Source organism: Schistocerca serialis, chromosome 12 (assembly GCF_023864345.2).
Source record: "Schistocerca serialis cubense isolate TAMUIC-IGC-003099 chromosome 12, iqSchSeri2.2, whole genome shotgun sequence".
NCBI lineage: Eukaryota > Metazoa > Arthropoda > Insecta > Orthoptera > Acrididae > Schistocerca > Schistocerca serialis.
The window spans coordinates 8,469,673-8,496,043 of NC_064649.1; the positions used below are offsets into that span (position 1 = coordinate 8,469,673).

At 41.1% G+C, this 26,371-nt stretch overlaps 1 protein-coding gene across 1 annotated transcript in view; it reads right to left on the minus strand.

Annotated features, from left to right (window-relative positions):
- LOC126428342 (histone-lysine N-methyltransferase 2C-like) overlaps positions 1 to 26,371 on the minus strand; it is a 440,767-nt gene that overhangs the window by 413,120 nt on the left and 1,276 nt on the right. The window contains exons 2-4 of the mRNA XM_050090275.1: positions 17,728 to 17,895; positions 5,997 to 6,180; positions 244 to 375 (exon numbers count right to left, since the gene is read on the minus strand). Of these exons, the coding sequence (XP_049946232.1) occupies positions 244 to 375; positions 5,997 to 6,180; positions 17,728 to 17,887 (476 nt within the window). The 5' untranslated portion in view covers positions 17,888 to 17,895. The remainder of the gene's footprint in view (positions 1 to 243; positions 376 to 5,996; positions 6,181 to 17,727; positions 17,896 to 26,371) is intronic.

A 26,371-nucleotide genomic window follows, 5' to 3' on the forward strand; every position in this document is an offset into this window, starting at 1 on the left:
CTTTTACCGATAAAGGCCGAAGCCGAAAGCTTCGTGTAAGTGTCTTTTAATTCTGCTCGTTTGCAACTTGATGTGTCTTCTTTACGGTGAGTACTAATCCGTCTTTTCCTACACTGATATTCCTACCTGAAGTTTCCACTGTTTGAAATTAATTTTAGTAACATACAAGACAATCGCAAAGTGCACACCACGAATCTTCTGACAGTGTCACAGGCCGGCAGTAAGACCTGCAGAGCTACGTACCACTGCTCAGGGAAGTAGGGTGGCTCCTCGGGCAGTAGTGCCTTCTCCGTCTCGGCTCCGGCCCCGTCTCCGTCTCCTGCCGGGCTCGGCTGCTCGGGGTCGCCTTCTCTGCTGGGAGATTCTTTCGTCAGACTGGAAAAAAAAAAAAAGTAGATGCAAGAGCTTCGGCCGCTTTGAAACACCTAGACTTATTGTCAACAATTAGTCTACTGGCACTCCACTCTGCTACGTACGTTTACGGCTGTTTCGCCTGGCATCGGTATTTTACTGTTCTGCGACATTCTCGTACTTTGCGATACGAACTAGTACGAAAAGCAACTATCGGCCTACAACGAATACAAGTATGTCGCAATATTAATTATCTGTATTGTAGGTAATAATCACGAATCAAACTTTCTTCTTCAGTATTCAGACTCACTCACGGCTGCCGATGTAAAAGCAGTAGGTAAGATACCTCACAGCTGTGTGTCCTTTATTGCACCACAACTACAGTCCAATTACAATTACTCGATAGCTGACGTCTGTCACTCGCCACATCGGCTGCCGGCTATCATTTAGTAATATGTTACACACAAACGTGGCGGGCCACTTGACAGATGCTGTTAATGTGTAGCAGAAAGTAATGTCGGAAGCAGTTGCCACAAAGTACGACAGAAATGCGACACACTATCTCGACAGCTGATTTAAATGACCAGTGAGCGAACTGCAGCAGACGACGCATATTCTGGCCCCAAATTTAAACTCGTGTCCTAACCTTACCACGACCTCGTGATGTGCAATGTATCCGAAAAAATAGCTGTTAACAATCAGTGGTACAACTGAAGTTACAATCAGTTTGCTCGTGGTGATTAAAGCTAACCACTACGAACAAACTCGAGATATAAAAATTTCAGTTTCAGCATAAAACCAAACTTTAATTTCTCATTGTCATTCGTCGGTAACTCGAAACTGTCCTCACACTGGCTACACGAACTGCCACTCGACCAACCGACGAGCAGTCCTGCTCGACACTCGGCTGTAGATTATAGTTGAAGCAGGCGGGTTCCAAACAAAAAAGAAACGAGAGGAAGAAAAATAACTGCAAATAAAAAGGTCAATATGAGCGGGTTCCAAACAAAAAAGAAACGAGAGGAAGAAAAATAACTGCAAATAAAAAGGTCAATATGACAAAAAAGATGCGGTATAAAAATTACATTTAAATCATTTAACTGAATAAAAATAATAATGAAAGTCTTCTGACCAAATTTAGAAAGAAGAAAAATTTAACAGTATTTCACGAGATCTGACACTACAACCTTCTAAAATGACAAGTTATTGTGCCGATCACTGTGCTACAGTACTACGCTACGTGAAGCTGTTCCATTTAAAACTCTGGTACCCCAGTAACAATGGTGAACCGCAGCCATCAAAACTCTGGCTTCACACAATGTCGTGCGAAATTTAAATAATGTAAGACGATCTCTGCGATTATAAGAACTGTATACTTGATGCTGAGTCACGTCTAGTGTGGAAGTATCCTGTGGCGTTCGGTTAGTGCTGTGTATGAAACACGTGTCTATTGTTAGCACTGATGTTTGTTTGTGCGAGGGCACTTGTGCGCACACCTGTGTGTGTGTTGTGTGTGTGTGTGTGTGTGTGTGTGTGTGTGTGTGTCTCAGCCTTCTTCAGATGCACCAATCAAATATTGTGGTTTTTGACAATGCAATTTATGGTTTATTTTCATTTTGTTTTCTCGTTCACATTTTATTGTTGCAGTATTATTCTGCAGTAGCAGGATACAGTAATATCCTTTGTTAGAGTATCCATTCTTATCAGTCAATAATTACAAAAACTTAATTGAAAACTAAAACAATGAAAAATTCCCAGAATTCTAAAAAATTCCCAGGATTTTCCCGGTTTTTTCACGGATGAAAACATTCCCAGATTTTTCCAAGATCTCCCAGTTGTCCCGGGTTGTATACATCCTGTTCTTAGCAGCAATTTATTTCAAAACAGTAACTTCCAGGCTTTTGGCTTCTGGCACTAACTTACTGTTTCTGGAATTCAGGAGACCTTTACCTGGCTCAATTCTGTAGGTTGTAAGTTTCCTTGGAAAATTTCCAATGAGCTGTAATACATTCTCACACTCTGTAATGTTAGAAATGCTTATGCTAACATCGATGTCTTTCCCGTCCGAGCAACATCAGGTGAACATTTATATATTTTTATTTCATTATATTTAGATTAACTTAATTTCAACATAGTCACACAACGTTTGTCTTCTATTCCACGAGGAGTTTAAGACACGATGACAATGTGGCACTGAACCTCTCTGTCGAAGCAGAGTTTCACAGTGCCAGTTGCTGACATACAGATAGCGACCCCAAGAAAATGGACTTCACACTGTCCAGAGCCTCACTGTGCTTTATTACAATAATTAAAAGTAACTGAAATAAGAAAGCTTTGTGTTTGAGCTTACAATTGATGTAATGGAAATGTTTAATCTCCATTAACAGCTGGTAATCATAGACACAGTCCATTCAAATTAAATATATTTGTATTGTATACTGTCAGAGAGGAATCAAGTGACATACAGTACAACCCAGCTTTTACGTTCCCGGAATTAACATGTTCCCGCCGTTAACGACATTTTTTTATCGGTCCTGTCAAATTTCCTACGCCCACAATATTAATTTGCACTTGATTTACCGTCAACATATTTATGGAGAAAATATGATGCTGGCATAATTTTGGCGATCCAGTAGTGCTAACAAATATTAGGTGGTTAAGTTACTTGACACCATGGCACACTATTCAGCAGATCTGAACGGGTAAACAAGTAAAAGTGGCGTGCCGTATCTCCCGCAGCTGCCCAGCTCTACGTGGCGTGTTGGCTGATGGGAGTATATAACTAGGTTCGTTCGAATGAAGATATCCTGACCGATCACAACCGTTTACAAACTGTCTCTACTGCGCAAATGCAGTTTCGTGATCGTTGTGATCGTCGTGACACCTTTGTCAAACCGTATTTAGTGAGTGGCCATGTAGAGCACTAGTTGACACTGTCATTCACTTTGTGTTGCTCAAATGATTTTAGTGCAAACGCAGCGCTGGTTATGTATTGTACTCGTGCTGAGCAAAACTGTTTCGAGAATTTATTCTCGTTGTCAAGTCCAGTATTTACGTATGTATTTTTTGCAATGTTACACAAACAACCAATGTGAGTGATAGTTTGCAAGTGTGTGTGGTTTTCTACATAACTGATAACCTGATAACCTCAAAAAGGTGCAGAATAACACGTGTTCAAACACCATACAGAAGACTTATTTACATATTTGCACTTGACAACGAGAAAAAATTCTCGAAACGCATCACGCTAAGCATAAAAAAATACGTAACTAGTGCAGTATTTCATTATTTAAATAATGAATGACGGCTGCAGGCTTTCCAAAAACATCGATCGTGATGTTTGAAACTACGTCAAATGTTTCTACTTCCCAGACAGTTATCAGCTCCAGTTACATCACTAGTTTTTATTAGCTAGCAGACCTTTATTAGATAATAAAAACGTCACTGACAAGTCTTTTGATGCCTGTTATGTACATACATCTAAAGTGAAACGGGATATCCTATACGTAACTTTTACAACTTAAAACATTATTTGCCACATTTTACATTTTCCCGCATTTTACACTATTTTTTTTTAAGGCGCCTGAAACGTGTAAAAGCGGGGTTTCACTGTATTAAACATTCAATTAGCTACGAAGTGAGAAGAATCGTTGGAAACAAATACGGAGGAATTCAGTGTTTTTATTTCACGTACATTAAATAGTTTATACCGCTCAACCAAAAGTTATTGGAACTTAATCAAAGTGAGAATATTAAATATACTGACTAAATGTAATACCCATCAACATAAACTACTTTTAAGTACGCTATTGGCTCATTATAGTCATTGTTGATATTAAACCACAAAATCTTGTTTTACAAGCGCAAATAATAACTCGTAAAATGGTGTCATGTTCTGAGCTTAAGAATTACGAGAAAAAGCTGCAATTTTTTTTTAGAAAAGAATAACTTAATAAAAAATAAAAATTTAGATTTGTGTTTTTCATAAAGTTTCCTAAAAAGTCAGATGCCGATAAACTGACAAATACACACCAGCAAAAAGAGGAACACCTCGAGTCTCAGTATACGCTACCTCAAAATCGTACAGCATCTGACTCCGAGGCAGCCTGCACCATTCCCATAAGCACATATGTTGTGGTGACAGCCAATATCGTGTTTCGAGGTGTCCTTCGGTTGTCGTAATGCAAAGTGTCGTGGACAACAGGCTCAGTGTCCACAGAGACTGAAACTCCAGCCTCCCCCAATGCTTATCGACCCACCACATGCAGCTGGACACAGTCCTATGTCACAATCTCCTTTGACATATTTATATAATCAACTCTTTGTGATGCCAGTTGTTAGCAGTTCCAGGAGAGTATACGCGCAGAAAATGCGTATGCTATTAAACATGCAAGTCATCAACTCATAACCAAAGAGTCATTAAATGCATTAAAATTTCTTCATTTGTAAAACTAAATAACAAGTTCTTAAGAAATGCAATACTTAATGGGGTATTGTTGCAATAATCTAATATATTAGCTTCCCTTCTCAATAATCCATAGTAATTCTTCTATCCAGATGTATTTCTTTACACAAATTAAATTTCACACTATAACCATTACACGAGAATTACGTGTGACAGCACGACGAGCTCGCTTTAGAGCGCAACTGTTCTGTGTGAGCGATGATACACATAAAAAAGAAAAATAAAGCAGACTAAAAATTATGGTCTTGTACTTTAATTTAATCCATGACTGGATGGGGAAAATGCCACACTGTAATTTAACAATTTAAGAGGATATTTTGGCTCAAGCACTCTTATAACGGTGATCACCTTAAAATCTAATCACATAAAAGCAAGTCAGATTCAGAAGAACGAGCTTCTTTCTTCAGACAGACACGATCACAAGAATACGAGTAAAAGCAAGAAATCACTTCGTAAACAGAATGAAAGTTTCTCCGTACTCAGCTTTCTTCCCCAGAAGTCACCGCACCGGCACCAGTACAATTTGCTGCACAGTTCAGCCAGCAGCCGGCCTGCTGTGGGTTACCAGACCCGCTGCCACCATTTCCGGCAGCTCGTCTTTCCGTATACCACGAGGAACGAGAACATCATTCGACTCGACTCAACTACCCCAGGTTTAGATTAAACTGCGAGCCATAAGCCCACCGTCAATACACAAAACCGGGCAAACATTATCTGTAGCCCACCGTACCACTGTACGTAACTGCTGTGCAAAATTAGTATATTATCTGACGGACTGTGTTATTTAATGACTGTGCCTATTTAGGAGCTACAATGAGTGACACTGTAGCCAGGGTTGCCGTTTATAGCACACTCGCGAAGCTACTGAAGAAATGGCTTTCCTTATTTGTAAATTGCTTGTTCAAATCAATTTCGTATTTGGTACTGTGCAGCAACGTATCAAGTTCTTCCCATAGATCACGACAGAGAATTACCGACGGAAGAAACCGAGTGTGCCAGTTACCACCCCTGAAACATTTCGTAGCTTTTATGATGAGATATTTTTATTTTTGTGACTGTGTGTACCTGAAGATGGAAACTTGTTATTCTGGAAGGCGCAAGCTGTAATGTGACGAGATCGTAAGGCAATTAACGTTACAAGTTTTACGTAATCCCGACGGCTGCAGGCCAGTTCACATACCTCTTCCACCTCTTGAGTTTGATGCCCAGGGAGTTGCGCCGGCCCTGCCTCTGCGTCGTCCTCTCCTTGTAGGGCGGCCGGCCCCTGCCGCGCCTGATGTTCAGCGGCTTCCCGGTGAAGAACATCAGCCGAGACTCCTGCACCGGTGTCGCGGGGACGGAGCCCGAGGAAGCCGGAGACGCTCCTGGAAAAATTACGGAATGACACTACTCCGATTCCTACACTTTACTGCTAGCACCTGTACATGACACACTACATCTTCCCACTTTTGTACGTACGAATACAAGTGTGTATTTCAGGAACTGGTGAGGAATTACAGTGATTTCTTGGTAAAAGAGAACACAGGTGTTACTACACATCAGCAAGGTAAGTTTTCATGCAAAAAGCACTGGTGTTCTCCTTTCTTGTGGTCCTAAGTGATCTTTATTATATGGAGGGCATGCTAACACCATCTGTACCGCTCCAAGAAGAAAACTAGATTATAATATTAATTACCTATAGTTTATGTTGCAGCGTGCAACTGAATAAATGAATTTTAATATGTTGTGCTATGTCAGGGTGTACACATGGACAAGGAAAAACAATTCCCGGATTTTTCCCGGTTAAAAGAACATTTTCTCCCGAATGAAAACACATTTTTTCCATGTTAAGAGGCAGTACATTTTTCCTTGGAACTGTAAACCTCATCAATTCTTTGAGTGGTTAAGGTTTTATATAGGCGTATAGAATTTTCCGGCACTTAAGAAAACAAAACTCAGGAGGGGGGTGGGGGGGGGGGGGGGGGGGGGGGGGAGGGGACACGTTTTGGAAAGATTTTTGATGTGCAGCAACATGTACACTGCATATTTTTGTATTACCAAAGTATAAATTCAAATTCCACCAAACACCGCACGTTACTTTCTGAAAAATTGAAATCGAGATTGCGATGCACTTTCGTAGCCCAGTCGTAGGTAATGTCACGTGATCTTGCCAGCCGATGACAGCGGATATTCAGAGCGTAGGACAGCTGATGAAGTCAGCCAATAGCAAGATCACACAAACAGAAAAAGTTAATGGTTTAAATTAACACACATAGCGTTGCTACAAGAAAAGCAAAGCTTTAACATATAATATTTGTCTCTAATGTTAATAAGCTGCAAGAGAAGCTAGGATTTCACATATAATGTTGATCTTTTCTGCGCATGTTACATTTTAAGATACATCACACAAATGTGGCAGTAAAATTTTTAGTAACGACACAAATTTGTGATCTTCTGGACTCGAAATTCTTCTAAATGGCTCATCATCAAAAAGTATATTTTTAAATGAGAGTCAAACGCTTTGTAAATTAAGAAATTCATCGTACATTCACACACATAGTTCAACTTGTGCAAAAGGAAATTTACTTTGAAAGTGAGAGTAATGCTTTTCAAACCACCATTCGCAATATTTTCCCGCGACCTGTAGAAATAGGTCCGTTTCAGCAGTTGCCGGAGCGCGCCAGATAACAGGTGTCACCACGCTTGCACAGCTACGATGATGCACGAAGCCCGTATGTTCGTACGTGTAAAACATTAAAAGATCTTATATTGCGTCATAAAAGAAACAAGACACCAGAGGGTTCTCCAAGAGCATCAGAGTTTCGTGAACCATACTAAAATGCATAATTCAGCTTAAAGGGCACATTCGTATGTCCTGATTCCCAATGAAGTAAGCCTCGACTTGATATTAAGCTTTACAGTGTGGTTTTCGAGATGTTAATTTTCTTGGAGTACCAGTCTCATGTTTGGTTGTGTATTATGGCATAATGCCATGCGTGCTAGCAGATGGAAACGTGCACTTGAAATGCAGCGAACAATTAGTCAATAGTGTGGAATAAAACACTTTGTTTCAAATACATTGACTGCCTCAGTGGAAAAGATTAATAAAAGCCAAATTTCTTTAGAAAACTTACAAAAATAAGTTCATTGTTCTGCAAGGCAATTAATGCTCGACTGTCAGAAATGTGGAAACAAAATAAAATATGAAACTAATAACATATTTTAGTCTTCCGTAATTATGTGACTCTATTTTAATTCACTTGATAGCTCCTGGCCACAGAAATCCATTTTGTTTTCATTTGACATGAGAGCAGTAAATGAAGAGGAAACAGCAAAATCACTAAATGTAAACATGACTAACGTGGAGACTACGCACTTTCTCACTATAACTCGGACTGCTCCGGGCATCAGCCCCGGATCTACAATAGTTGCGAATTGGTGCAATTCTACATAGTGACCCCCCCCCCCTGCTACAGACCCCCTCTTTCCCTTGAGCATTTGAGATGGATATCAAAAATTTTAAAAAAAATCGAATTTTGAAAAATATGTTCATTTTGTAGTGCACATGTTTTTGAAGAGTCTAATATATAAAACATATGTGTTCAAGGAAATGTAAGACATTTGGTTTTATGTGTGCCAAATTGCAGTGCCATGCCTCTTCACACAGCATTCTTCTCTCACACGTCACTGTATTTCGCTCTGTGGAATTGAAACGTGTATATTTTGTAATGGATGCCATCAAATTATATTCAGAACAGTGGAAGCTAAATTGTCCTGTGGTGCCTCTACTGCTCCCAGTCGGACAGTTTGAACCCCCCCCCCCCCCCCCCCCACCAACTCCCATCTCTCTTCTTTTTCCTTTCCTTTGATTAAAAAAAACACCACCACACGCAATTAATACTGGATGAGATTATTTGTTATCTGGAGAACAAGAACTCTTAAGAAAATTTACACTCTTTATTGTCTATTAGCTAAGAGCTTGCTGTTTTGAGTGATACAATTTAAATTCCTTCAATCCTTAGTTCCTAGCTTTTTTCTCTCTCTAATCTTGCTACAGCTTTACATGGCATGCTTTCCTTTCTGCAAAAGACTCTATGCCTCACCATAGTTCGTCAAATGTTTCGCTACATGAAAAACTGAAATGTCGTCGTCTAATACTGAAAAAGCTGTTAATACAAATGTACCCAAGACTGATGTGGTTTCTCGATCTGATTACGTCTATTTTGTCACTGTCTGCTAGATAAAACAAAAACAGCCTTTATAATATTTGGCACAAATGGTCATTTTCATAACATGACAGAATATAATTCATGAAGTACCAACATGAAATGCCTATTAGGCATACCACACGCAAAAAGCTTTAAAGTTTTGAAATAGTCTCACATTTCATTCATACACTCCCGTTTCTCAAGCATGAGATTAAAATGTAGTAGTACAAAATTTTTATGTAAATGTGGATTTGTCATATTCTTCCATATATGTGTGATGTCCCCATTTCTTCTCCTTCCTCGTTCTAACAAGCAATCTTGTCATCAGTAATTCTGTAACTATCCCAGCCTCTGTCAAAACTTATTCGCCGGTTAACTTCACTAACCCTTGCTGAATCACCAGTTTAGTTATGCCGCGATTATTGTCAGTTAGGCATTGTTACGTGTTCATACAACATGTTTTCCAAGCTACTTCCAGAACAGAACATAAGCGGCTCCTAGCCGAAGACTGTACAACTGGCCCTTACTAGTGTAGTGATCTGACCAAAAATTTTCTGTCAAAATTTCATTCTCTTGGAGACACCGCGAAGATAATATGTAATATTTCTTACCTGTTATTGCTGTTAGACGTTTATACGCACTCTGGTAGTCTGAATGTATGGATTTTGTTAGCAATTACAACAACACTGATCATTCGCAAACCCAATCAACTACATAATCAGACAGTGACTGGCATTCACCCGTTCGGCTTTATCCTGCTCAGCTCGTGTTGCTCCGTCCCCTTTTGCTTGTGGGGAAGTTTATTTCTAGATGCAATGAGACATCACGTATACTATGCATGCATTCAGAAATCAATTTAGAATGTGATAAAAATGTTCAAAAACCAACAAGGATGTGTTTCAAAATCATATCAATTAATCGATAGACCAATGTGCGCTGGATGCAACCTGGCAACCTGAGTCGGATACCTCGGTTTGCCACCTCCCCCCCCCCCCCCTCCCGCCACTCCTAGACCTGGGCCTGTTACATGTGCGTATATCTGGCAGCTTGGGCACACCAGTATAGTCTTTCCCGGCAGCATCTAGCTGCTTGCTGTGATTGCTCACACAGCCAACAGCCACATTTCTGTAGCCAGTAGCAGGAGAAGGTACTACTCATACGCAACTCAACTATGCACGCGCATGAGTCCGCTCATAAATGCTAGAATGAATCTAATGTAAACAGTTGTGACATATGCTCATTGGAGGCAATTTGTTGTTATGAGCATTGCACTATCTTCCTCAGGCCTTTGACACATTTTACTGTTGGCAGACACTTGCATGAGCACTGTCTTTTATTGTGGTATATGGTGAATTTCTTTTGTAACTTGAGTTTTATTTTCATTTTTTTTTTCTCTCTTTCGTGTTTTATTGCTGCAGTATTATTCTGCAGTAGCAGGGTACAGTAATATCCTTTATTAGAGTATCAGTTCTTACCTGCCAGATTACAAAAATTTAACTGAAAACCGAAACAATGAAAAATTCCCGGATTTTCCCGGATCTCAAGAGTCGTATACACTCTGTATGTGGATTACACAATTCATTGAAGTTTTCAGTGGCCTGAAATATGTAAGGGATGTTCAAAAGGAAAGGTACAAAACAACACTCTGGATATAACTGAAGTCTTTATTCAAAAGTGATCACCAGAGACCTCAGCACAACTATCCCGAAAGATTCCCCGTTCTCAGAATTCCTGTGGCTGTGACACGAGCCAGCCCTCTGCTGTGTCATACAGTTGTGTCGTCTGGTTTGAATCACATCCCCCCAGAGAAGTATTGTAACAGACCAAAACTGTCTGGTCTGTAGGGTAGTTGCTCAACCTGCTCCCACTCGAACTCGGCCATTACACTTTGTGCGACCACAGAGATAAGTGGATATGTATTACGGTACAGTAGAATCACTCCCTCCGTAAGCAGTCCAGGTTGTTTGCTCTCAATGGATTTGCACTGTTTTCCGTGCACAAGGAATTTGATGAGTTTCGGACCTCTGATGTCGAAAGAAGACAGCGTCGACTCGCTTGCTGATGGTACGGCTTTGTATACTTCAGGGGGAGGGGATGATGCACATTTCTTGTCCCTCAATGTTTGGATGCACATTTCTTGTCCCTCAATGTTTCACTAAGCTATCCCAAAGTGGCCTAAGCAAATTTCCACCAGTCTGGTTGTTACAATGTTTCGTACCTTTTCATTTCAACACTACTTATATGCATATTTTGCGTACATGCTGCACTTCTAACTTACACTTTCTTGCCTGACATACGTTTCACCACTGGCGAACGTGACCTGCCTCTACAACTAAAAGCATTTCTGAACACAGCATATGCACCTTTCCACCATGTTGTTACACTTTATTTTCTGTAGTGTTATCAATCGTATAATGTTTCTGTGCAGTACAATGTTTATGGGCAGTATACGGCCAAGGTTTATATAAAGAATGTTCGAATGAAAAGGTACGAAACACTTAGAACAGCCAGACCAGCTGAAATTTGCAAATGCCGGGTTGGTTGATTTAAAAGAGGGGACAAGGGACCAAACTACGAGCTCATTGGTCCCTTGTTCCTAATAAAACAATTTCCACAAGTGTGAGAATAAAACAGATGAGACGTACAACACAAAATGGAGAGAAAGGAAAAACCATGAGAACAAAGGAAAGGCAATGAACACTAAAAGGAACAAAAGAGGACATGAAAACAACAAAGTGATGCTAGAAACAGAAGACATTAAAACAAGAAAGCAGATCGCAGTGGCTGGCCAACCACGAGAATAACAAGGAGAAGCCAGTCGCTCTGCAACATATTAAAACCTCCACCCTAAAAGCACTAGGGTGGATGACACAGAGGGACAAAGGACATGTGCTAAAACTTAGATCAAATGATAAAACCCACCCTCACGAATAAAACGTAAAACTAAATCAGCCGATGAGGCGTTGTCAGATAACACTAGTGGCAACGAGTCCGGTAACCCAAGATTTCGTCGCTGGGCAGTGAAAGTGGGACCGAGCACCAGAATATGTGCCACTGTCAACCGGGCACCGCACCGACACTGAGGCTGGTCTTCAGGGCGCGGGAGGTAGCTGTGGGTCGCCCAAGTGCGGCCAATGCGGAGCCGGCAGAGGACAACTGATTCCCTGTGAGAGTCCTGCAGGAAGATTTGCACACGTTCGTAGTCTCCTTAATGACACGCAGTTTGTTGTGTGTACTGTTATGCCATTCCGTCTCCCAAGGCCGAAAAACCTTGTGGCGTAAGTCAGAATGCAGCTCAGGTTCAGAGATGACCATCTCCAGAAGCGGTTTCCGCGTAGCCTGTTCGGCCAGTTCGTTGCCTGGGATGCCGTCGTGTCCTGGAGTCCACACAAACACCACTGAACGACGGGACTGGTCCAGGGCAGAGATGGACTCCCGGATGGACGCTACCAAAGGACGGTGAGGGTAGCACTGGTCGATAGCTCGTAGGCTGCTCGAGGAGTCAGGACACAGACGAAACGATTCCTCGGGGCACGAACGGATATACTGAAGTACACGAGATATGACCACCAGCTCTGCAGTGAGTACACTGCAGTCATTGGACAAGGAATGCTGTTCAATATGGCCTCTGTGGACAAACGCAAAGCCAACATTACCATCAGCTATCGGGCCGTCGGTGTAAACTACTTCAGAGCCCCTGAACACATCAAGAATCGAGAGGAAGTGACGGTGAAGAGCCGCAGGGTTAAGGGAGTCCTTAGGGCCACGTGAAAGGTCCAGGCAAAGCTACAACACGGAAATGTATATGAATGGACCTCTAGGAGAGGTGGTACAGGCAAGGATTCCAGTTCAAACAGAAGCGATTGCACGTGAACCGCAATCGTTAGCCCTGACCTGGGCCACCTATGCAGGAGGTGAACCACCATAGTTGGGAAAAGAAGACGGTAACTAGGATGTTCAGGAGACCTATGAATGTGTGCAACATAAATGGCATGCAGTTGTGCACGTCTGATCTTCAATGGAGGGACTCCAACCTCCACCAGTACACTTGTCACCGGATTCGTCCTAAAAGCTCCTGTCGCTAGTCCAATTCCGCAATGGTGCAATGGGTCGGGCAAACAGAATGCTGAGGGTGCCGCTGAACCATAGATCACACTTCCATAATCGAGGCAGGATTGAACGAGGGCTCTGTAGAGCTGCAGCAGCATGGAGCGATCTGCACCCCAGTTGGTGTTGCTCAGGCAGCAGAGGGCATTGAGGTGCTGCCAACACATCTGTTTAAGCTGACGAAGACGAGGAAGGCAAGTCAAACTAGCATCGAAAACCAGACCTAAGAATCGATGTCTCCACTACAGTGAGTGGATTGTCATTAAGGTAAAGTGCTGGTTCCAAGTGAGTGGTATGACGATGACAGAAATGCATAACAGACATCTTCGTGGCGGAAAACAGGAAGCCATGGGCTAGAGCCCATGACTGCGCCTTGTGGATGGCTCCCGTTGGGCGATGCTCAGCAACACCAGTACCAGAGCAGCCGTACGAAATACAGAAGTCGTCTGCATACAGAGAAGGTGAGACGCAGGGCCCGACAGCTGCTGCTACACTGTTAAACTGTTAATGACCACTAAAATTTGAGACACTCAATACAGAGCCCTGCGGGACTCCAATCTCCTGGATACGGATGGAACTGCGGGAGGCACCCACTCGGACACGGAAAGTACTGAGCGACAGGAAGTTTTGGATAAAAATCAGGATTGGGCCCCGGAGGCCCCACTCGTACAATGTGGCAAGGATATGATGTCGCCAGGTCATGTCAAATGCTTTACGTAAGTCAAAAAAGATGGCAACCAGGTGTTGGCACCTGGAAAAGGCTGTTTGGATGGCAGACTTGAGGGACACAAAATTATCAGTGGTAGAGCGACCCTGGCGGAAGCTGCCCTGACATGGAGCCAGCAGGCCAAGTGACTCCAGGAACCAACCCAACTGCCGACACACCGTATGTTCCAGCAGCTTACAAAGGACGTTGGTGAGGCTGTTGGACCGATAGCTATCCACACCAAGTGGGTTTTTACCAGGTTTGAGCACCGGGATGATGGTGTTCTCCCGCCACTGCAATGGAAAGATGCCACTGCACCAGATCTGGTTGAAGATGATGAGGAGATGTTGCTTGTTGTCAGATGAGAGATGTTTAATCATCTGGCTGTGGATTCGATCAGGCCCAGGAGCTGTGTCAGGGCAATGTGCAAGGGCACTGAGGAGCTCCCACTCTGTAAATTGCGTGTTATAGGATTCACTGCGGCGTGTAGTCAATGAGAGAACTTTCCCTTCCAGCTGCCATTTGAGAGCGCGAAAGGATGGGAGGTAATTCTCCGACGCAGAGACTCGAGCAAAGTGCTCGGCAACTGCGTTTGTGTCGGTAGATAACACGCCATTTATGTTAACACCGGGGACACCTGTTGGGGTCTGGTACCCGAAAAGACGTTTGATCTTTGCCCAGACTTGGGAAGGTGACGTGTTGTTGCTAGCGAAGTTGGTGGTGCGGAAGCAACAAGGAGGAAAGTGGCCCCCACCAAGGGGCAGGAGTAGTCTTCCGGCTCTGAGAGGTGACGGATTGGCGGAGCTGTTGGTGCCAGAATTGTTATAGCGGCAGCATAAGACAATTTCATACATACAGGGTGCAGGCATTCAAATTTTCTCTTAGCCTCTGTAGGTCAGTCAGTCCAGGGTCTTTTACTCCACGATTTTCCTTTCTTTCTGGAGAATCTTGCAGTCTAGTGAGTAAGGCAACAGGTGCTCTCCACAGTTGACACAGATAGAAGGCGGGGCACACGGAGTATTGGTATGTGACGGGTGTCCACAATGTCGACATGTGATGCGGGAAGTACAGGGGGAAGACATATGGCCGAACTTCCAGCACCGCATTGGGGGAGGGATATAGGGCTTTAAATTACAGCAGTAGACCATCACCTTGACCTTCTCGGGCAATGTATCACCCTCAAAGGCCAAGATGAAGGCACCGGTGGCAACCTTATTATCCCTCAGACCCCGGTGGACACGCCGGACGAAATGTAGACTCGCCGCTCTAAATTGGCACGCAGCTCATCATCAGACTGCAAAAGAAAGTCCCTGTGAAATATGGTACCCTGGACCATATTTAAGCTCTTATGGGGCGTGATGGTTACAGAAACACCCCCCCCCCCCCAACTTCTCACAAAAGAGTAACGTCCGTGATTGGGCAGAGGATACTGTTTTGATCAAGACTGATGCAGATCTCAATTTTGACAATCCCTCCACCGCCCCAAACTTGTCCTCTAAATGCTCAACAAAAAGCTGAGGCTTGATCAGCACGAAAGATTCCCAATCAGCTCTCGAACATACAAGGTACCGAGGCAAATAAGATCAGCTGCCATCCTTAGCTTGACGTTCCTCCCACGGTGTGGCCAGGGAGGGGAATGATTTGGGGTCGTACTTCTGTATGCTGAATTGAGCTCGTGAATGCTTAGTGACTGCTGGTGTTTCACCACCAGCAAGAGATGGTGGACTACACTTAATTGCATGTCATCCGCCCTGATGCCACCCACTAAGACCAGGGGCCATCCCCACAGGTGCCACCCAGCCACAGCAAAGGCCACCTGCCAGGTTGGCCATTGCCAGGAGTCCCGATGCCCCAGGGGGATGGATCCCTACCCCTCGGCTTACGTGGGGAGCTAAAGGCGCAAGCATCAGCAGAGCAATCCCAGTGTGGTCAGGGGGCTACAACCGACAAGGTACATGGCGGCCCCACCAGAACGGACTGGCTACTGTGCTGGATATCGGGTGCGAAGAAGTCAGAGGTCATTGTCGACGCAGAAAGCGACACTGCACAGTGCACGGTGGAAAACACACACAGGAAGGTGTCCTCGCCCGAGAGATGGAGAATGAGCGGGGTAAAGATCTCAATGCACAACGGACACGACGCACAGTGTAAGGCGCCCTTCCCCAATTGGCTCGCTCTTCGGGAAAATTTTGAAAACGGAGGTCAAACCCCACAGGAAACCATCACAGAAAGGCCAAAACATGTGAAACTCCTTTTAGTCGCCTCTTACGACATGCAGGAATACCTCAGGCCTATTCTTACCCCAGGCAGGAGGAAGGGGGGGGGGGGGGGGGAGCACTTTGGGGTAAGTACAGAGACATCTATGAGTGTGAATGTAGTACCTGGCACACTTCTGGGCCTGCACGACACATCACAGGCAGTTGTGTGTTCCATCCATCTGATGAGGGAACGCGTTGAGAATGTGGAATTCACGTCGCAAGATTCGATGACTCGGGAGCAGAAAGGTGTTACTAGATTTCTGGCTCCAGAAAGGGTTAAAATGGCTGACATTCATCAAAGGATGGTGGCCGTACAAGAGGAAGACTGTGTGTCTGGCAAGTCAGTAAGAAAAATGTGTGCCTGTTTTAAAGAAGACCGAGTGTGTCGGAATTATGATCTGAGAACAGGTCAGGCGCATACAGTTATCACAGCTGAACTCATCAACAAGGAGAACAACCCGGTAAGAAGTGATCGGCTTGTCACACTGTGAATGTTTGGCAGTGACAGTGGGAGTAGTGGCGAAACAGTGGAGACAGCTGCGCACACAGTGGGTTCCGAACAACCTCGGCAAACTGAAAAACAAACTGGGTATGTGGCTAGAACTGCAAAGCCTGTTCCGGTATGACGAAGGCCCTGCTTTTCTGGAGTGGATAGTTGCTGGTGATGTGAGCTAGTGCCACTACTTTGAGCCAGAGACAAAGCAGGACAACACACAACGGAAGCACGCATCATCACCTCTCCCTAAAAAAGCTGTGCCCACAGCACGCACTTTTTTTTTTTTGAGATGTCCGATTCTGGTTAAATTCTGTGAGGGCAGCAAAACTGTTAACAGTGACATTCGCTGAAACACAATCCACAGCCTACGCGAGCCATTCGAGAGCAAACGACCCGGGCTGCTTGCGGAAGTAGTGAGTCTGCTGCGAGATAACACACGCCTACACATCTCTTCACATTACACAAAGTGTAACAGCCAAGTTCAAGTGGGAGCTGCTCGTGTTTCCACTCTACGGCCCGGACGTGTCACTCTGCGACTTCCACGTGTTCGAACCGCTAAAAAAACATACCAAATGGTAGCACTTCAAGTCAGACGACAAACTGATGGACGCTGTGGCGGGCTGGCTACTGTCACAGCCACAGAAATTCTGAGAACGAGGTCTGAGAACAAGGAATCCTTCAGCTCACGAAACGGTGGAGTAGTTATGCTTATGCCTCTGCAGATTAGCCTCGAATAATGACTACAACTATACTCACAGTGTTGTTTTGTACCTTTTCTTTTGAACACATTACACCACTCTGGATGTGGTCAGTCCTCTCGCATTGGTACACGATAGCAAGAAGTGGCAGTGATCTCTAAAGTGCAAGTTGACACACTCAAACGGGTCTACAAGAACTGAAGAACACGAGAAAAGGTCGACAACCCCACTCTTGAAAGAAAGTAAGTTACTCGTCTTCGTGCAAAAACAAGTAGCCTCGGTTAAATAAGGTCCCCTACTGCTCAACTGAAGTACATTACACGCCTTCAAACACAAGAACAGACGCCAATGGCGTTAATTTAGTCACACGGATCACATTATGCCTAAAACCTCGTCTTCAAAGACTGACGAGTAATACGTGACACCAGGAGTGAATGCACGTGTTGGCAGACTTATTACCTGGGCTGGTGGCAGGCTGGGAGGGCGTCTGGCTGCCCGGCGGGGACAGCGTCTCCTCTTCCTCCTCCTCCGCGGACGCTTCCTCCAATTCCAGCTCCTCGTCACCACCCCCGCAGGAAGGCGGGGACCCGGGCTTGGATTGTTCTTGTTCCTCTTCCATGGTGCCCCCTAGGAATGTGTCCAAATGTGAATGAACTGTAGCCGAACGCAACTTTGACAGCTCCGAATAGTCGCTTATCGAAATGACACAATAATTGAAATCCGTATTTGCTGTTTTCCCCTTTAGCATATTATTATCTCCATATTAGATAGCAACATCTCCCTTACATTACAATATTTAAACCAAATTTACATAAAAGTAATTGTAACTGTAATGTAGATGTTTTCCTAAGACATACTAAAATCACATTTTTTGTCCAATAGAAGGCAAACACAATCAAGCAGGGTAAATGTACCTCAAATACACAGATCACAAATGAAATAACTGATAAACTGGTGGGTGCACAATTTCTTTATAGCAGATAATAGAATATAAAAAAACGTATGGTGCACAGCGAAAGCCGTCCGAAGTAAAACAGAAATGGGATATCTGCAAGAAATAATTAAATGCTTGCCACAACTGCTAACAGACTGAAAGATCTGAACCAGAGATGTATCTGGACGGTAGTCGAGTAGAAATTTGTTAGTTCTTCTTACATTAACCTCACAATGAGAATGACGTATTAAGACAAAAGCAAATGACACACAAACCTGACATATATTGGAATGTGCGAGCACAGCAAAAAGAAAAATTTCATCTACAATAGTGTGTTCATCTAGTATCACACAAGTAAGAAACACAAAACTGCAACACTGATCGAACGACAGAACAACGTGGCAGTTGACAGCAACAGGAGAGAGCAATTCCATAGAATTACGCCTGCAGTGCAGACACCATTGAACACATCACCTCATTTTTTTTTGCCGTGGCCTATCGGGAGACAAGATTCCCAGTAGTCAACTGGCATGGGTTGTGAAAGCTTGATAAAATCCAAATTGGGATAGCTTCATGAGATAAACAAGTCTGTAACCTGCCAACAGAAACAATTTAGTCCTTCTCAATACATATTAGGGACTTACAAACATGGATCTGGGGACAGTACTGTCTATTATTCTTCCGACTTGAACGAGTTATATCCTCACAAAAACATTCCGTGGACCTGAAGTAACTCTGCAAGGAAAAGGAGATTGTCACAAGAAAATCCTGTAGCTAGAGTTTCAGATGCATTGTTTATCATTAACAGCCATCACATTTTGAACATTTACAATGCAGAGTATCAAACACTAGAAAGCAATGTTACCGCAACACGGAGACTTCTCCTCCGTCTCGTGTCCACCGAATGGGTGCTGCTGCTCCTTTTAGGAGCCTGCTGTGGCATACTCAGCTTATCAACCGGACATCTACCTGAGCTACGTGAGTTAACTATCACGTATAGTTGCTATGACTCACTTTTCATCTAAAAAAACTCATAATCCATTATGACATCAATGGATGAAAGAATGCCAAGTGACAAAGTAGCAATGTATAGTTGATACTTACTGCTCATACTATTAGAAATGTACCTATATTGAGGAAGTATTGAATAGGATTGGGGAGAAGAGAAGTTTGTGGCACAACTTGACCAGAAGAAGGGATCGGTTGGTAGGACATGTTCTGAGGCATCAAGGGATCACCAATTTAGTATTGGAGGGCAGCGTGGAGGGTAAAAATCGTAGAGGGAGACCAAGAGATGAATACACTAAGCAGATTCAGAAGGATGTAGGTTGCAGTAGGTACTGGGAGATGAAGAAGCTTGCACAGGATAGAGTAGCATGGAGAGCTGCATCAAACCAGTCTCAGGACTGAAGACCACAACAACAACAACAACCTATATTTCTTCTGGAGTAGGCTACAAACATGTGCCATCCGTTAACAGCTGCCGTTTGTTTACTTAGGGCATTCCACATCTATGTTACAGACTCCCTTCAAGTACTTTTTACACCGATGTAGTAAAAACTGAAATGCAGAGATGCCAAAAGCTACGTAAAATCACATTTGCTATTCTTCACATTAGCATACGCGGTCACCCTCACACAGATGAAAGCAAAAACTGCTAATATTGTGTTTTAAGACATAGGCTACGATTAAAACGCGAACACAAGACCAGAAAAGACAGCAAAGTGTAACTGTGAATAGCTGATCACTTACATGATAATTGGATGTGTCACTCTAACACCCTAATTAACGATTGTGTAGGTGGTCAAACAACACACCGTCTTTGTAAGTGGAGAAGGAAAACTGGATGTGCTAGATGGTCTGTGAAGCACCGAGGGAATCAGAGTGTGTGGCGAATTTCAATCTGTGATCATACATCAACTGATCTACAGTTTTCATAATTGCACAGAGTTCGGCACTAATATGTTTAGCTTGTGGTCCTTCCACTACAACTTTACTCTCTTCAATCCCATAAATCCAGTCCCTTGTATTTCACTAATGACTGTGTTTTGCTGCAATTAATAGGCTATTACCTGTCCAATAAGAGTTGCTTGTCTCCAAGAAAATATATGCAATATAATTCAGTTTCTGAAACAAAACAGTCTACATTTGCAATCACACAATTATTCTTTATGAGGAAAAGAAATGGTCTTCATATATAATGAAGAGGAGCACCCCACACAACAATATCTTAGGTGTTTACAGTAACTTACTAATATATTTTCCATTATGTGATAACTATACAGGAACATTATTCTGACTAATGATCAGTTAAAGACTCAAACCAAATGAATGGCTTCAACTTAATTCCACAATTTTCTAATTTATTCACTTAATGAAGTGAATATATTAATTCTCATACAGATTTAAATATTTCGTGGTGGAAACTGTATAGAAGAAAGGAAGAAAAAACTATTATTACTATTATTATTTCTCCAGTGTAATACATATTTATGAGACACTGTAAACCACTATAATAACTGTTTGAATGTTTGTGTCTGAGAATTGTTTTCTTTGAAACTCAAAAGATAAAATAGTTCTGAAATAAGACATATTTATGTGTGGAAACAAATTTTGCTTGTTCTGTGTGATTCCAGTTACAACTTTGCAAACAATAGCAATATTATATCACACATTTAACGTGCATTCTGGTTCCTTTATTTCAAAATTTCAATAAGCTCTTAATTCATGTGGAGAAGCCCTCATATTTTAAGTTAAATCAACATGATGAAGTGTATTAAACTCATTTGAACTTATTATGCAATTCTGAAGTATAGCTTGCCCATGATCCATCTGGAATGACTGGTACAATTTTTAGAAAATCACTGCGTAAAACAATAGATTTACGTCCAAAAGAACTATTGTTTTTACATTCATCCCTACACAGATCTCTAAATAACCTGTCTGTAAGTTTCAGTAGTTGAAACGGATGCATGGAAACTTAGTCAATTGAAGCTAAAGGCTGTTGCAATGCAATGAAGATTCAGTTCTTTCATTTGGAGGTAAAAGTTTTCACAATGCATTTAAATTGCCCATTCCAATACTGGAAAATTCAGTGCTGAATGTTACAGCAAACAATAACTGTGGTCAATACATTAATTCATCTTTGTCGATTCTTATTGAAACAAACTGGTAATGATGATGATGATAGGAAATGACTGCTGTTTGGTGACAATCTTACAGAAACATCACAGCAATTAGTCTGTGATAAAAATAACATGCCTAATTAATGATATTTATGACAACTTTGCAGAAAGTTGATCCTAACAGGTGCAATGGGAAAGCCCGGCAGCCTTGCGGGTATACCTCAACCAATAACATAATGTGATTTTGTAAATATCTCTATGGTAATGACTCACTGTCACAGCTCTGCAGGCAACTACTTTTTGCACCTGCAGCTGTTTGCACTTCACAACCGACAGCTGGTAACTGTGCTGCCATCTCTCCTATAGTCTAAATAAAATCGTATTAGTCCTCATACTTCAGTCACAAAATTATTTCATCAATTCCTTTTTTTCTTCTTTTTTTCTGTTATTCCCTCAGGATGGTTTTCAGTTGTAAATATTTGAAATTTGTAGTGCACAAAAATGGTTCAATTTGCCTACAATAGACAAGAAAGGATGACAGAAGATTTTACATAATATCTCAGTAATGTCAGTAACATCTTTATTCTTCAAAGTCAGTGAACTAATAACTGAATCTTTCCGTTGCTTCCCTGACTGTGTCATCACTATATCTCAAACTGATCTGATTTTATTCAGAGATTGTGTATATATGGTTTTTCTATGATTACTCAAATTGTTAGTTCGTTATTAGTTCATTTTACTTTTTTCTCAAACTTTAAAACAGATGTACATTTTTTAAAATACAATTATAGTGAACATGCCACGATAGCTGCACGCATAAAGGCATCGTTTCTGGGATTCGGACAGGTGTGCCAGCCGAGTATCAAATCAGCCTGACAGATTGATGATGAAGGCCTGTGTGAACTTTTTAGACAGTTTCCTACACCTGACTATGTGAATACCTTGTCCATGCTCTTGCTCACACACAGGATTCACAAACATTTTGGATACTTTTTGCTCTTCACTTGAACACCACTAGACAGACAGACAGACAGACGGGGTACACAAATTCTGTCCTGGGAGTGGGAGGGATGGAACATACATACATATTTATAATATGAGAGGCTGTTACACTCACAGTATTGTTTCAAATGGTGACAAGTGATGAGAATGTGTAAATGAAGCAAAGGAACTGAACAAATGTGCCATTTATTTGCTGTAATTTGTGCACTAAACTGCCAACAGATGCATTAGCACTGTGGTTTTAATTTAGAATAGATATTTGGAAGATTTTGTAAGTGGATATGGTGAAGAATTTTTTTATAACAGAGCACTATCACAAACTGATGATTTCAGATTGGTCAGAATTTGACATGTCAATTGCATAGATTATCTGCTTCAGCATTAATGCCAGAATTTACTGAAACAGAAATTTTAGATCTAATCCAGAAAGAGTTATAATTTAATGGACTTTATGAAAAAGATTTGTAAACAGTGTACAGTAAGTGACAGTGTTCTACATCAAGTTTAATATTATGACTCGCCCAAATATGTTTCGTCTAATTGCTCTGCAGGCTGTGATAAAATATTCACGCAAACTGTGATTATTCATAGCTTTCTGCATCATTGCAGAAAATTTTTTATCAGAATGTATGTCAAACTGAGCATCAAAAAATAAAGATTGTACCGTAATAAATAATGATTTATTCACAGGTTTGCCATGAGAAACAAAAATTTATTGCAACTAGGCTATGATAAAACAATTTGTGGTACTGATTAAAAAATTAATAATTACTATCCAGTACAATTTTAATTGCTTTACCTCGACATAAGTCACAATTAGAAAGTAATAACATTGTTCCTCTTATTAGAAATAAAATTACAAAAGAAGCATTAGTTAATGGAATTAACAAGTGAGCATCGAAAACTGAACTACTGATTGTTAATGTTAATAATTATACAAGCAGGCCAATGAAACTTTGCTTCATGAACTTTGGATTTTATTTTGGCAACCAGTTTTTACGTACATTCTGTTATATTTTGCATCAAGAGGAGTTCGACCTTTCAATTGTTTAAAATTTTATATTTCTGATCATAGCGAAGAAGATCATTTAGCAAATAAGGAAAAAAATATTTATGAAAAATATAGTTAAATTGTAAAATAATTATTTTCATAGTATGTGTCTTTAATTCTCTCAACCTTCACCCTTTCTTACTCTTTTCTTCATTGTGTTCAACTAAAAATTAAAAATCTGCATAGCGTTGAAGTAATAACTAAGAATCTGCACACTTATAAATTCTCATTAATTATATACAAAAATTTATTTCCGTTACTTTGTAAATACAACTGGTCGAGTTTTGTTCACAGATGAAACTATAGTTGAATTGGTGTTAAGCTGATCCCTGACAGTTGCAAAGGGCCACACCTTCAGCCTTGCGGGCCTATCTCAACCAATAACATAATGTGATTTTCTAAATATCTCTGTGGCAACACCTTAGTATTGTTAAAACTCTGTAGGCGACTACTTTTTGCGCCTGCAGCTGTTTGCACTTCACAACCAACAGCTGGTAACAGCAGTGCCATCTCTACTATAGTCTAAATAAAACAATATTAATCCTCATACTTCAGTCACAGAATTATTTTATCAATTCATTCTTTTCAGTTATTCCCTCAGAATGGTTTTCAGTTACAAATATGTGAAATTTGTACTGCACAATAACTGTTCAACTTGCATACAATAGACAACAAATGATTTTACATAATATCTCAGTAACATCTTTATCCTCCAAACTCAATGAACTGATAATTGAAACTTTCCGTTGTTTCTCAGACACTGTCATCACTATATCTCAAACCAATCTGATTTTATTCAGAGATTTATGTACCTTCCTCTCTGAGTTTATATGCTTTGCCTCTCTAGTAACAGTTCCAAAGACTTTCAGTACTATCCCTTAAATGAGACAGACGGGGTACACAAATTCTGTCCTGGGAGTGCGAGGGGTGGAAAGGCTGGTAATAGGAAGAGCAGTTTAACACCTCTTACCATTAACATTCCCAAATCTAACATGCTGCCCCATGACGATACAGGATAAAGCCATGAAAAAGAAGAAAGATGACAGCTGCAGCATATGATATAAAAGCTCATTTTATACCAATTCTGGTCACATCTTAACATTAGTTGCAAAATATAACACTACAGCTGAAATAATGAAACAATTCCGCAGCTAACATTCACTATCAAAAACTATTTATAGAAAACAAAAATGAAATATTCACAGCTTTATTTTTATTTTTTTATTTATTTTTTATTTAAAAGAGCAATTTATATTCGAAGAGTCTCAAGGAGTATTAGTTGTGTGTACACTGCCTCAATCCTCAATTCCATTTCATTGTGGAATTTCTCATTCGTCTCTTCTGCTGTGATTTCAAAGCACCTTCTGAACACCCGCATATGCTCCTTCAAAGCAATACTAAAAAATGTTAACACTACACTACTATTGCCGTGCATCTGTTTTGGCTGACAGCCAAGAAAACTAAACAGCTTTACAAACAAAAAACAAAATCAATTTTTGCTATTTAAATACCAGATAATTTATATTTTCAAAGAGATATTTCTCTTCAGCTCCCTCCCCCTCCAGCTGCAACACTACCTACTTCATAAAGCATGCAAATAACTTATCTGAAAAAGGGTGGGGCAAGGGGGAGAGGGAGTCACCATAACCGAGGTTTCATAATCACATTCATTGATTTCAACAACTTACAAGCAAAATGATATCTTAAAACTTAACCTATACCTCGTGCTACACTACAGGAATGTTTGTCACCAGAACAAAATTTAAAAAAGGAAAGAAGTAAGTGCATAAGTAAGTAAGTAAATAAACAAATAAATAAATCTAAAAATGTGTTAGCAATATTCTTTACCTTTTCTATTTTGGTAAGTTGTATAGTCCACCTAAACCCATTGTTATGCTAAAAATACATCTGAGGAAGCTCTACTTCCTTGATTTGGCAATGGCACAAAAGACCAGGGAGGGAGAGCACAAATTTGCTAGAAAGCAGTTTCTACAAATCGAAGACGGTGGATGGTTTACATTAAGTTTGTTAATTCTGAGCACATGAATTAAAACACAGAATGGTCATTATAGTATTTTATAAACATTAAACAACTGTATTAATCTCTCAATTATATAATTTACAGGATCTGAGATACAACTGTCACTTCTGAGGCACATTTGTTTCTCTCCTATTAGCACACCATACCCAACATTGCAGAATTGTTGCTGGCACTTTGGTGAAGCATTTGCTGCTCTTCAGAGTTGAAAGAATATGTTTTAAGTTGTAGATATTGCGAGATGAAGTTGCCACCATGAATGTAAAAATCTAGTTTTGTGCATATAATCAGAATATGCTATACCTTTTGTTATCTAGTGAACAGTCAGGTAATATTCAAGGGCATAATGTATTTCATAAAGAAATCAAACACGCAATTTCATATTTTGTCTACTACATACACATTTTACATATGGCCTGCTATTTGCTGCATAGGCCTAGATCAGTTTGGAGTGTGATTCTTTTCAAGTTTATACACTGATCACTCAGTACGAGTTTAAATTTTATCTGTTATGGCAGTGTTCTTGTTAACAGACACTAAATTTTTTAGTGAAATCCGGGAAATCGGATAGCAGGTCCGAAAATAGTGCTCAGAAATGCTGACAAGTAGGGAAAACATATGTGGTATTCTCATGCACTGAGAACTTTCAACATAAATAAATTAATAAGTATCCATGGCAATAATAGGACAAATACACATAAATATTCTAGTCATATGGTGAATGGCAAACTTTTCTTTCTTACATTAACAATTACCGGTTGCATTTCCTCCCCACACTTAAAACACAACACTCCGAGCATCAATGTAGTTTCACTAATCACAAATGTTAATGACCACATATGGCTCTTCAATTCGATTTGCACATACGGTTATCAGTTAGTATGTCTATCATATAAGCAACAATTAACTTGATACATGACTTCTCACACGCCCTGTTTGTTGTTAATCGAGAT